General features: G+C 39.8%; 2 protein-coding genes across 2 annotated transcripts in view; one reads left to right on the top strand and one right to left on the bottom strand.

The window, feature by feature from the left end:
- aldh1a2 (aldehyde dehydrogenase 1 family, member A2) overlaps nucleotides 1–14341 on the top strand; it is a 38990-nt gene that overhangs the window by 4512 nt on the left and 20137 nt on the right. The window contains exons 2-3 of the mRNA XM_041067334.1: nucleotides 131–239; nucleotides 12504–12660. Of these exons, the coding sequence (XP_040923268.1) occupies nucleotides 166–239; nucleotides 12504–12660 (231 nt within the window). The 5' untranslated portion in view covers nucleotides 131–165. The remainder of the gene's footprint in view (nucleotides 1–130; nucleotides 240–12503; nucleotides 12661–14341) is intronic.
- Nucleotides 132–9749, bottom strand: aqp9b (aquaporin 9b). Its single transcript, XM_041029235.1, has 6 exons — nucleotides 9562–9749; nucleotides 8597–8723; nucleotides 5600–5737; nucleotides 5212–5330; nucleotides 3940–4199; nucleotides 132–239 (listed from the first exon to the last, which is right to left on the bottom strand). Exons 1-5 carry the CDS (start codon nucleotides 9661–9663, stop codon nucleotides 3978–3980), a joined length of 708 nt encoding a protein of 235 aa, XP_040885169.1. The 5' UTR covers nucleotides 9664–9749; the 3' UTR covers nucleotides 132–239; nucleotides 3940–3977.

The raw sequence follows: 14341 nt of genomic DNA, 5'->3' as shown, positions 1-14341 counted from the left end.
CTAGAAGAACATTTTTGTCGTCTGAGAGTGAAAATCAGCAGCTTTATTTCTTCGCTCTGCAATCTTAAATCTTAACTCATAGTTATCATTTCATATTTGTCCTGGATGTTATTCTCCTCCTGTTTTTCAGGCTCAGGGTGGTGCAACTCAATGAAGAGAAAGTAAATGCCAGCTCCAACTGCTCCACCCACCATGGGCCCTGCCACAGGGATCCACCACCAGCAACCTCCAGCTCTGCAGTAAGGACACAAAATACAGTTTAACAATGTGGTTACTATTATTTACAGAGTGTGCTGCAAGAATTAAACTTTAAAAATCTTAAACTTTTGCTTTAATGGGGCATGCCAACACTGAGGAGTATTACACAGCCTGCGGAAATATTGCAGTTCCTCTTTGGCTCTGAAGGAGCTTTGTCAAGTCTGAGAAAATGAGGCAGTGAGAATCTAATGTTACAAAACTGTGATATGGGGTGGAGATGCACCTCAGGGTTTAAAACACTGTCAATGGACAGTTTTATACTATTTACTTTAAATCTTGGTTTGAAAGAATCTACAAAGAATCTGTGGCTCTACATTTTGGAAAATGAGCCTTTTCATTTTCTTGCTGCGAGTTAGATAAAAGGATTGATACCACTCATGTCCGCATGGTAAATATGAGGCTATAGGCAGTTAGCTTAGCTTAGCACAAAGACTGGAAACAGCTAGTTTGGCTCTGTCAACTACTCTTTCAATTAACTTGAATGGTAGACTTTAGCTGACATGAGGCATTGATGTTGGTTTGGTTTTCTGACATACTGACACATGTATTATTAAGCACCAAGTGAGATATATTAGAAATGTTTTCTAATCATAATTATGACTTGGACATTGACACAAACTCCATTTTCAAGTCAGAATTTGGTAATTATCGTTATAGTGCAGCATAATGAAAGGCTCTGTTGGCAATATGGGAAGTGCAGCTTGATCCATACTAGACACAGAGTCAGGATATTTTGACCTCTGCTGCTTCACTTTTGACCATTCTCTTCTCTCACCAGTCCCATAATATTATATAAATACATTGTTAAATCACAGCAGTTGTCTTTTAAATTAACTAATGTACACTGTCTCTCTGAAACGTATCATCCTACCTGAGGCAAATTATACACAGTTATCCCAGATTACTGTAAAGTCTTAAGGAGCTCTGTGTTAGACCTACTGCCTGTGCCCTCATTCTCGCTCTAGCTGACCTCAGACAGACCGTTTTACTTAGCCAGAGGGAGATTAGAGTCCTGCTGGTCAATGTGGCTGTTAGGAGCCTTTACTGCAGGTGAAAGGGCTTCAGTTAACAGTGCTGATGCACAGTCCTGAAAGTAAACAAGCGTCTGAGCGGGTCATCTTTCTCTCCTGTAGGCATTCAGGAAGTAGACTACAGGAGGGAGGCTGCTGGATTATAGACTTTAATCTATGACCACAGCTAAGATGATCAGGCCAGGAGACAGTGGGTCACATTAGCGCTGCATGGATATTGTATGGAGTCAAGTGCCACCCTTCACACTGTACTGAAAAGAAATCTACACTGCATTTGTAGCTGCTGTATTTATATCATACCAGTAAAAGATTATGTCAGATTTAGCATATACTTTACACATGGGGAGAATCTGATAGTACCAAGGGCTTATATGTGCATTAAAGCAATTTGTAAGGTCATATGAACCATCTGGTGAAGCGGTGGTATAGGGACAGAGAGCATTGGAAACTCTATCTATGCCAGATCGAGCCTTTAAACTGCCTACAACCACTTAATATTTTGAAGATCAATTAAGAATTCTGCCTTATTTTAACTTAACCTTTTAACTAAAGTCCACACTCATACTGCTTTTACACAGGCGCAATTTTTTATCCAAGCAGTGCTTTGTTCTTAATTTAACAATCACATACTCTCCCCCTCTTAATGCATTTCAGCAGTGGCAGGCACAGACACTTTCAAGGGGATTAAAAAGAAAGCACCAGGGCATGTTTGGTAAACCATTCATTCATTCATTGTTCACAGCAAGGAAAACACTGACTTCAACCAGGAATGTTGGAGAAAAGCAGAAAAAAACACAGAGAAACAAAACATGACCTGGAAGGATCTGGAAGCTCTGAGCCTTCAGTATCTCATTGGCAAAGTTCATTGGTAGGTTAGAAGGCTCCATAGTGCTCCAAGTGCCAGGGGTGGATGAGATCAGCTCCTGAATTGCTAGAAGCCTTGGGAAGCCTTTAGGGTGCAACAGTTGTTACACCGCTTCACTATCACAGGGATCTTGAGGAGTGAGCCTCTTAACTGGCACGAGTCCGCCGTCAATGTTATCCTCTGAGCATGCAAAAGGCGACCTGAGGAAGGTGTTCCAACTTTCCACACCATTTTGCCTCAGCAGAGAATTAAAGCCTAAATCAAGATGCTGGAAAGGAAACGTCACCCAGTGCTACTCAGCTTCAGGAAGAACAATGGAGATCAAGTCCAGGACACAGAACAGTGGACCAATATTTTAGCCTTGCACAGATAATCAAGGTCTCATACAAGTTTGCTCATTAAGCCTATATATGTTTTTAGATTTTGGAAAGGTATCCTGTAGTAGTATGGCATACAAAATGTACTATTGTGGGCCACTGAGTTTATATACATGTATAGTGACAGCTTTGTTTGCACTCTTGACAAAGTCCAAAGTGAAAGTGAGACAGGGGTGCACCTTGTCCCCTCTTCTGTTTGGAATAAGCAGACAGTATCTCAAATTTAGAAATTTGTTGACATTAGAGTGGCACCTTTGCTGTGTGATGTTATCCCTGTTGGTTTGATTTAGCTGTGGCTGCATTGATAAGACATCGGAGAAGGTTGGGGTCTCTGAGTTTTCTCCTGAGTGTCTTTGCCTATGATTCAGACGGCATGGGAGGAAGAAACAGGGCAAAGCAGAACTTATAAGAGCAACAGAATCGCTTGTATGTCCTGGGAGCGTCTGGGATTTCCCCAGGACAAGCTCAAGGATAGTGTGGTAACTTGTATTGTGTATATCCATGTTTACTAATTTGCAGCTTTAAAATATAACTGCATTTATTTAGTATGTTACTGCCATAACTGTCAGTCAGTGGGATAGCGTGAAACCATCATACATGCCATGCATAAGTGCATCCTCATTCCTGTATTGGTATAACATGTGATGCAAACAAAGTACTGTTCCATAGCACTACCAGTGGTCAAAACCTCAACCTCAAGTACCTTTAGCCAAGAATGTTATAGATGGTAAATTAACTTCTGCTAAAATCTATAACTCAAGTTGTTGCTTTAAAGAGCTCACATACTTTAAGGACATTTTCATCATTAGATAAAAATAATATTTCTATCCTTCAAGGTCTGGTCAAGATATGGTATATATGGCCTTTTGATAAACAAAATGAAAAAACAACAACAACAAAAAAAAAAAAAAAAAACAGGAACAGCTGTGATGACTAGGAGATAATAAAAAGGAAGAAAGAGTGAGGAACATACAATTGTGCCCTTTCAGTAAAGAAGTGCTGAATATTTCATATTTATATGCATGGAATCTCTCCCTGTTAACTTAAATCCCAGAGCCCCTTTTCAAAATGCAGGAAATACATGCGTGGTCTTTGAAAAATTAATTCAGACTGTCAAGAGAGTAGAAATGGAGCTACAAATGCTGCTCTTCATGTGGGACAGGAAAGAGGAGCCACTTGGTTAAACTTGAGCGTTTCTTACATCACACATCAACTAAGTCTCAGGCACTGGCGAGAGTGAAAGTAGCAATACATAATGCACTCCTGGCTCTTTCAGGCGAGCGGTTCAGAAAAATATTCTTCCGTTTTCTGGAGTCTTTCTCATAATAATTTCATTCTAGCCCTGGATATTAAAAACTCTTAAATTCTCTCTTTCATATTTGCATGTTTCAAACACTGTATTTTACCGATGATACCAGGCACCATTTCGTTTTTACATCATTAAAATTACCTGAATACGTCCATGCCCCAACCGGCCACAGCCGTGAAGCACCGTGGGCCGAGGTCTCGAGCCGGGTTGATTGGATAGCCACAGTTCAGACCCATGGACACTCCGATGGCCATGATGATCAGGCCGATGCACAGAGGCTCCATGCCTTTGGGAGCACCGATATTCTTCCTGTCAGTGATGGCCAGGATGCACAGGACCAGAGCGCCAGTTGCAATTATCTTCAAAACAAAAGAAAATATCAGACAATTAGCATAACAATAGTTATATTGGTGGTGGTTGTTGTTGTTGAGAGGATGTTTGTCAGTTACCTCATTTGCTATGGTGACCTGTGCCCTATGTTATTTTGTCTAAGCTCATTATGGGGCTTCCCCTTTCCCCTGGTTTCAGACTGTATGACAGCATTACCATGTAGGTCCATATAGCTGTATATTAGAAAAACACTCCTGAGTGTGATTGTCAGAGACTTATCTTTAACACACTAAACATTATTTTTAAAATTCATTTGTTTAATCTTTAATAGATTTTAATTTGAGCACTTAAACATACACAGTCTATGATCAAAATGCCCATTACCACATATCAAAACACACCATGAGTACCTGCTATTGCTCTCAAATTTATTCATGTTTCTGATGGCTTTGTTTTGAAATACAATTGATTACGAGACACAATGCTACGGTTTAACCTATAACAGAAACTCTTATGAATCTGAATGAACCTCAAATCTATATGATCGAGAAAAAAGAGAAAACATGGATTAGACCTATAATATTCTAAATACCCTCACAACTACACAATCTAACACGTACATCTCGCCTCATACTCATTCAGAACAGATGGTTGTTATTCTTAGCATCAGAGCAGAATTGCTCATCCATCAGCAAACAACTCACTCACCATTTATGCTTACATTCATGCCCATGACTGCACAAAATGTACGCTCACATGTATCTGTGTATGCTCTAGTGGCTTCCATATACACAGAATCCTGTTGGAACAATTTTTGCTATCTCACTGACAGCAGTAATACCCCCCCCACCCCCCCCCCAAAAAAAAAAATAGGAAAAAGCCCTCAAAAGCTAAGCTGACATAAGATTCAAAACCTTTTACTTGCATATCATCAGGCAGTTTGTGTGTGTATACTGTATTAAGTATTATCATCCATCTGGGTATAGTAGTATTTTTCAGGGGAAATTACTTATCAGCTAGAAGTTAGTTTTAAGCCCCCACCTGATCAACAAACCCATTTAGGACTGAGAGGTGTTTAGCAGGATAAGATGCAAATATGTTGGCTGTGGCATTGGCACCAGTAACAGCAAATTCTCCGTTGGTGTATTCCATCAGAGCATCTGAGGAAAAGAAAATACAATAAAGGTAAGCAACTATTTCTTGCAATTATTACTAACAAGCTACTTTTTGTGTTTTTATTATTAATAAGTCAAGCATTAAAAAAAGTATAGTGGGGACAATTGCTTGGAGGAGCATATTTGTTTTCAGGTTTTTACTAGTGGGCCATCTCATGAAGCAAGATTACTAAAGTACATGGATAACGTCACTTCAATAATCTGGTTATCCCTCTCTGAGACAGTTCTCTGGAAGTGATGACATTTACACCTACCATAATAAAACCCATAGACGGCACAGGAACCAGCAAAAGCACCCAGGAATTGTGCCAACACATAAACAGGAAACTTCTTCAGCGGTAGTTTCCCCAGGATCACCATGGCCAGAGAGACCGCAGGGTTCACATGGGCTCCTAGAACAATGCAACAAAACAGATGAGCAAAAGGAAGTAATGTTTACATGAGGATCACCTAAAACACAACAGATGATAGAGTGTTTTAAAAAGAAGATTATAACATGAACAACTGGAAGTGACAGAAAAGTCCCAACATTTTTAACGGTTGAAACTAAAATCAAATGAATGCAGCTAAGGAGTATTTTCATTATCAGTTAATCTTTTAGTCTTTCAAATGTCAGAAAATGGTGAAACAATGGCGATGTCATTTGAAGCAGTTTATCAGACTTTCCTTTGAAGCCACCAAAGGCTTTGAAAAACAACTTGGTACTCACCAAGACCTCTCATGTAAAATGAACGGAGTTCCCTTTTAAATGACAACTGATTATCAATATAGTTGCTGATTATTTTTCTGTCAACTGATTCGTTGATTAACTGACTAATCGCTCTAAAAATACCAAACACCCTCTGGTACTCATTCATTCAAAACCTTCAGGATATTTTCAAACAAAAGGTGCTGGATTTGTGTGCCTTCAGAGTTGGCCTGTTTATCTATATTATACATTGTCCTAAAGAGGTGTGTTTGAACACATTCCAGCCAGTTGTTACATGGCTGTGGTGGCAGTGTGGGGCCATTTACTTAACACTGTGGGATCTTGGCTTTGACCTCGCAGTGGTAACACCACTGGGGGTATCAGCCATGCGCCCATTGTTAATCTCCCCATCCTGTTCACAAACACTGACCACGACAACCAGCCAGACCTGCCTGTCTGAATTGCATCTGACATAATCTGCCTGAATCTGCTTAAGGCACACGTAGACTGCAGGTCATTAGAGTGACCATGATGTGTCACACTTACGGTACACTGTCATCTAAAATCTGAGACTACAAAGTGAAAACAATTGTGTTTTCTTCTCCTATGGGGCCGTCCTGCCAGGAAAGCCTAGAAAGCCAGGCTTGTCACACCTGACCCCCCCCTCCTCTCCAGAGACCCATGCCCCAGTAAAGCTCATTAGTCCAATACCTATGATCATCTTCAGAGATGTCGTTGGACAGAAGCTTCCCACTGAGCTGTGGATCCTGGGGCTGAATGGCCCAGTCATGCAGCAAAAGCTCTCCATATATTAACCTCCCTGTCCTCAGGCTTTTCTACTATTCCCCTGAAGCTTTACAACTCCTCTCATTAAACATGTAACACAAGTAACACTGAAACTTGAGTCAGAATGATCACCACAACCATACAAATCGACAACAAAAACATGTAAAGCTTGTTTAAATGTGTACCACTTTCCATTTTCTAAGAAACTTAAATTTCTCAGAGTAATTTTTAATCTCTTTAAAAACATAAACCATATTAGTTCCTCAGTTTGCTGATGAACTAAAACATATAGAGGAGGACCTGTGCCATCCTCTAACTGTTTAGTTAAAAATATTAAACAGGATAGGCTAAATCTCATTTGATTGGTGGATTTTGTTATTGTTGGACAGAGTCACGTTAGCTGTTTCCGCTTGTTTTCAAAATGTCAAACTATTCCTTTCAGCAGTTATTATGCCATCAGACACCACAACATTAATACGATCTCTTCTTTCCGTTTTTGATTGTGCTTTTTATCTTCCCAAGGATGATGGAAATGACCACAGAATTAGTGTACAATGCTGTCCTTGATATGCTGAAACCCTTAATTGCAGTTTAATGGACACTCACCATTTTGGCACAGAAAGCTCAGGAGAAGCACTGTGACATTTAACAACTATTCCCCCCTATCTCTATCATTGCTGGCAAACCACAGCAGGCTCTTTTTGCTGTAATCCTCAAGGAATGTACCAGATAAAGTCCCATTTGGACATCAGGATACAATATCTCCGGCCCTCAAGCAAACTTACACCATTCTTACATCGAAAACCATTAGAGTAATTAAATAATAGTGCTTAATTGTTTACTCTTCAATAAAAACCACATTTTCCCATTAGTATCAGTAATTCTTGCCTTCGAAACCAGAGAAAAGGTTACTAGGCTATATGTCCGGTGAGTCCCATTATGCAACATTGTAAGTCCACGAGATCTAAACTGATCTTCATAGGCCATTACTTTGCCTAGATCAGTAAGCTAATGCAATGATGTCAGTGTACCAAGACAAAAGTGCAGTGTGATAGTTTTCTTTTCTGCAGAAGTGACACAAAGTGACACAGATGACAGAACTGTTGTGGTGTAAGAGAACAAAGAGAGGGCCAGACATGCATGACCAAAGATTTCATCTCCGCCACAGACAAACACAGAGTGATGACCTTTGTTACCAGCCTGTGTTTGCAGCTGAAATATTAAATAACTTTTAAGCAAGTGTTCTTTCACTGAAGACCCCAAAGAGCTGAGAAAACACCTCAACTAAGAAGAAAATGATAACAAAATGGCCTTAGTGTCAACATGCTTGTAGGTAGAGCTGCTAATCAACTGATCATTCAACAGAAAATTGATCAGCAATAGATCATTTCAATAGGTGGTTAATCATTTAAGTTTTTTTAAGCAAAAATACCAAACATCCCCTTTGATCTAGCTTTGTAATTATGGGAAATTTCTACTTTTCTCTGTTTAATATCACTGTGAACTGAATATCTTTGGGTTTTAGACAAAAACAAAGAAATTTGATGACATCACCTCAGGCTTTAGGAAATTGTGGCTGGCATTGTTAAACATTTTCTGACACATCAACCAAGCGATTAATTTATTAATTCAGATTAAACAATAATGAAAATGTCAGTTATTTGCAAACCCCACTTTCAGGATCAAACAGTTGACACTGACCTGAGAAGTAGATGTTTTAGGACTGTAATGACTGTGAGCTGTGTATGTGTTCATTTTAAGTGTGGGCGACTGTTACCTGACACTCCCCCCGCCATGTAGACGGCCATCATGACTCCCAGAGTGAAACCGATGTGGATGGTCAAGGGCTCCCCGAGAGCCCCTTTACTCAGCACCGTCTGGGCCACTGAACCACATCCAAAGAGCTGGGACAACAGACAAGAACAAAAACACAAAGGGTGGAGGCAGAAAGACTCATTGTTTTTAATTATTCCAATTATACCCACCATTAACACTAGCCCTCTTGTCCACCAACAGCCTCTGACTGCCACAGACAATTTGTCCAACTTGGAGCTTTGGAAAAATAATTAATCCCCCACTTTTTAAGTAAAATGCAGTAGCAATTTAGAGGGGGGAAAGTGTTGAGATGAAAGCAGTCATTCAAAAATAACAAGGGGTTGTTGTGGAGGCTGCATCACTCCTCTGGTGTGGCATCTAAAGTGGACTCAGAGAAGTGACAGGTGGAGCTCAGGCGAGACAGGTGGAGGACAGTCCAGGCTAGAGACACATAATAACTGAGAAGCAGTTATTTCAAGAAATAACAAGAACAAACAGAAAAACAAGGATAGTACTCTGACATGCAAAGTGAAGTGGTAATTTGCTCTACTTATTTTAATCCGGTGTTTATTTTCCCCTTAACCTCATAACTGAAATGAAATGTACTTATTGTATTTATAAGGATTCAGATTCTGTGTTACAGTACACTTCAAGATGAGTTGTGAGGGGAAAAAAATAAAACGAACAGTTCCACATCAGTCACATCTTGTTCTGATTTCTACAAGCTCTCTGTCAGGAGCAAATTACATCTGAGCACATCAAAGAGAAACTATGTGATTTCCAGAATATAGCGTCTGTTAATAGAGACATATGAGAGACAGCAGTCAGAGCCCCTGGAGACCCGGTTTGACACCTTATTAGCATATTGGTTCACAGCTTTAAAGCGGCTGTTTAAGCTGGATGACAGGTGCAGAGGGAGGTACTCACTATCAGGACAAATATCCCCAGAAATTCCGCCAGGAACTCCTTAAAGATGTCCCGCCTTAGGCCAAATTTCTCTTTCATCTTCCTCTTGCTCTCGTTTTCCATTTTTTTTTTCCTGGGGTCCTTGATGTCTTCCTCCGACCAGAACAAACAGCTAACAACTACGGTCTCTGTGCAGTAGTCGGTGCAGGTTGCCGCCTCCCATTCGGTTGCGCTCGAACCGTGTAGCCCTCAGCAGGCTGACAGGCACGTTAAGCTCTGTGCATCTATTTCCCTCTACAACCACAAGGGGTCTACTTTCTATCACAAACATGGGCTTCAGATTGTTGCACTGCCCTCGAGACCTGAAAGTATGTTTGGTTTCTGTACGCATTCTTAAACATTTGAACACATTTAGTGGAGCAGTGTCTGTTTCTGTTATTTGTGAACAGAACTTCATTTAGATAATATTCAATTAAAAAAAAAAAAAAAAAAAAAAAAGCTATATATTTATATTTTATATATTTATTTATTTATTTATTTATTTATTTATGTAGCTATTTATGTTTCCATTTTGTAAATGTAATTTTCTCAAGCCAGGTGACTGAAGCAGTTTTTGCTGTTTTTTTGGATTTTAAAATCTTTCACTCTCGCTCAACTAAGTCTGAATGCAATTGTGTCTGAATCCAAGAAAAATTGGCCTCAGTGATGAATATATTTTGAAAACTAATTTTAAGACGGAGGCCATATTCAGAGCACGTTTGCCATGACTATTATACAATCCACACAAATATATACACTATTTAAGTACACTTAAGGACTCTGAACACACACACACACACACACACACACACACACACACACACACACACACACACACACACAAACACAAACACAAACCATATTTATAAGCAACATCTTTGGACTTAGGGACTTTTGGTCATAAGTTATCTTCTTTTATCTTTGTTGTTGATAAAAATAACAAAAACTGCAAATCAAAACTCAAAAATCTTGACCTACATCCATCAGTCTCCCGTTTTAAAACTCCAGAGATTCTGCATTTTCGGGGAAAATCTCACTTTTCTTTTTGTTACATCAGAAAGTTTGTAAACTTTTCCCACTCACCTTTCTTCACGCTGCAGGCAGCTGAGTGCGAGTGCGAAAACTTCTCCCAGTAATCTTATCAGTCTTTTTTTTCAAGTTTTTCAGAATGGTTTCATGCGACCACTACCACCACATTTCGCTTTTATTCCCAACAACCCTTGATGAATATTGTTAAGTGTGTGTGTGTGAGTGTGTGTATAACCCTGCAATGTCCGAGGCCCGGTTCATCCAACAGAGGGAGCTCCGTGAATACATATGAACCGCCTGCTAAAGTTTGTCACACCGTCTCCCCGGTATGTCTTATCTTCCGTTCGCTGAGCTTTGTGAAACGGTGAGGCGACAGGCTGAGGATAGGATGTTTTGAATGCATTAATCAATGTCACTGTTTCAGGCTCGTCCCCCTTTGATGTGAAACAGACACTTTGAGAGTGTCGCCCATGCTGTGAAAAAAGGGTGATACGTGCTGATGGAGAAAAAGCATCCTCCGGGGATTTGCAAATTATGGGTCTACATCTGTCTCCGTACTCCTTTGTCCTGTCAAGAGGCTTAGATTATGAGATCTAACATTTAAAGGCGCCGGTTGTGGAGATTTATCTTTGGGGATATCAGTGAGCCTGAGCTTGCATTAAACCTAAACTGTCATTGCACTGGCCACAGATTACGTTTCTCCCTGGATTCATCTCTATATTTCTTCTTGAATCCACATAGGCTTCTATATCACAAATAAACTTCTGATTTACCCTTTAAGTGCTGGCTGGCTCTTACCTGAGTGATTTCATGAATGCGTAAGGGTGTGCAGTTGTTGTGCGTGTGTTAATACATGCGTGGATTTGCTTTTAATTTCCCCCATAGTTTTCTGAGACAGGCTCTCTCAAGGCTAATTGGTGGATGTTTATTGGGAGGTTTAAAGGAGGCGCTGGAAGGAATTATCACCTGCAGGACAAATCTCTGCCAACAACACCACAGCAAGTAGCAGCAGTCCACATTTACATAACATCTTAGACCATGGGGAGGTTGTGTTAGGCAAATAAAGAACCACAGGGTGATAGTGAGCCCAGGGAAGTAGTTTGACACCTTTATGTCACTTAGGAAATGGTTAATGATGGCGCAAGAATGTGAGTTTATGTTTTCAGTAAAGAGGAGATATGCGTTTATGTCTCTGTGGAGAGGCTCCTAACTGCTGTTTCCAAGGTGAAGAATTACCTTTTAATCTAAACTGTCATGCCAAAGTCCTTAGAGTGCTCAGAAAAATGGAAATTTGAACATTTACAACGAGAAAGATCGTGAGATAAGCTTCAGAAGCCACTAAATGGACCTTGTGGTGAGATTGTTTTGCCACGTAAATATGAACACTTCATTATACCATCATGCTTCACTGTGGCCACTCATAAACACTTTTGTTAAACAGGTCCTGTGTTATTTAGAACTTTAGAGCCAAACTGGGAAAAGTGGAAGTCAAATGTATGAACATGCTGGATTATTGTTAGGCAGTTCAGATAATATACCTGTGATTTAAATTGTGACCTATTGTTTATGTCCTGGTGATCCAAGACACCATGTTGCGATAATCTTCTCTCAGAACTGAAATGTGTTAAACTATGAATTAGAGTAGAAAACAGTCAGCTGTCGGTGAATGAGAGCAGTGGAAAACTGAGTACATCGGGAGTGTGAGGTGGGTGGGGTGGACGTGTTTCTCCTCCTTAACACGCATGGTTGAGGTCGTTTATGTAAATGCGTGAATTTAATTTTCAAAAGGACAGCCCTTCTCTTTGCCCAATGAAAATGAACCGCGGCTGACACCTGGCTATAAACCCAGGAAGGAACCCAAAGTCCTAATCAGAAATCTGTTGAAAAAATCCCAGAGAGGCGCAGCAGGCAGACGAGCGCGGAGAGACGGCAGTGATGACTTCCAGTAAGATCGAGATCCCCGGAGAGGTGAAGAGCGACCCCGCCGCTCTCATGGCATCCCTCCAGCTGATGCCCTCACCGGTGCCCAACCCGGAGATCAAGTACACCAAGGTCTGTTTCTCTCGACAACCCTCTTAGAGTTAACTTTACGCGTAACGACTTAGTTTCTACTCGCAGATGTCTCATGTATGTACCTTTACCCAAAGGCGTAGAAATCTGTTGGAACAAAACTTTTTTTTTTGTTTTGTCCTGTGTCAGCAGCTGAAGTTTCAGTATCAGACCATTGCAGCTCACACAGGGCTGGAGCTGTTAAAACTTCATAACCTCCGGTACAGACCTGATAAAGCGGACTACTGCACGTTTTAAAGTCAGGACAAGTTTTTTTTTTTTCCCTGCGTCCACGTGCTCAGTGTGGATCAGCATTAAATTATCAATAACTCCAGGGCAAGTTGTTTTAGACTGATGAAGTAGATCAAATATAGGACATATTTTATAAACTACATTGAATATTTGTGTTTTCGTGGTATCACTTTAATTGATTTATAAAAACAAAAAACAAAACAGACCCGGCTGCTCAAAGCACTTTAGTGGATTTTCACATTTTTAAATGTGATTCATTGTGTCACTGCACAGAACTGAGATAACGATAAAAACTGAACCAGATTTTCCATATAGTTTGTGTCAGTTATAAATGTATATGCTACAGAAATAGTAGAGATAATAACGTATATTAAAAAAGGGCGTGTCACAGTTTGAGCGTGTTTTAGGTATAAACTGAGTAAAGTGGTTTTCAGACCAACCAGACCTACTAGAGTCACATGGGCAATTTCCAAGTGTTATTATATCGTTTACATTTATTCTACACTGCACCCGAAGTATAGTTGTGCTCAACACGCAAGCGAACATCCGCTCACGTTACTGCATAGGGAGCCAATTAATAAAATTAATTTTGAAAGCCAGATTGGAGCCAAACCTTACTCTTTTTTTCCCCCCATTTTTCCACCTATTATAATTATAATATTTCACTTGGTGTTTTTGTGGTATTCAGTGAGTTCAGTGTTATTAAGATTGTTCACAGTCACATAGATGAAGCAGATACAACCAGCATTCTTTCTGCCTGGTTTAAAAGTATTTTCTTTTAATTACATCTGTCACAGCAGTTTGAAAATCAGTGAGACTACACACACACTTGTGCATTGTCTCAATATTATATTACAAGCATGAAGTAGCTTTAGAGAATAAATTGCTTGGAATTAAAAAGCATGTAGTTCACAAAAAAACATGTTATCAGTGCAGTTTTTGGATCACTCTGCAGCCAGGAGTGTGTGGGTGGGAGAAAGGGGATGCAGAAACAGCTGGACAAAGGAGCATGAGACAAACAAAGAACTTTATTTGAGTCATGAAACAAATCATGTTGCAGATATGACCCCCCCAAAAAAGAGAGAGATTTTAATTAAAACATCTGGCCATAACTCAACAGTTTGTTGCCATGATATGAAGAAAGAGTGAATATACTGTTGTATAATCGAAGCAATAATTAATCAGTCTCATGATCTTATTTCCTTATTTTAAGCCCTCATGCTTTGAGTGTGATTCTTCACCCGCTTTTAATGTTGAGCCACTGACACACATATTGAAAATAGCACCCATAAGAATTGTTTTGTTTTGGTTTGATAACATGTCCTGATAGTTTTTTTTTGTTTGTTTTTTTAATTTCATATCATGAACACATTATTACACTTTAAAGTAAACTTACATGTTTAGCTCCTCTGGGACTCTTGTAATGTTGATG

Source organism: Toxotes jaculatrix, chromosome 1 (genome assembly GCF_017976425.1).
Source record: "Toxotes jaculatrix isolate fToxJac2 chromosome 1, fToxJac2.pri, whole genome shotgun sequence".
Taxonomy (NCBI): Eukaryota; Metazoa; Chordata; class Actinopteri; family Toxotidae; genus Toxotes; species Toxotes jaculatrix.
Note: the sequence above shows the minus strand (reverse complement) of the source record. Positions and strands in the feature narration are given on the sequence as shown.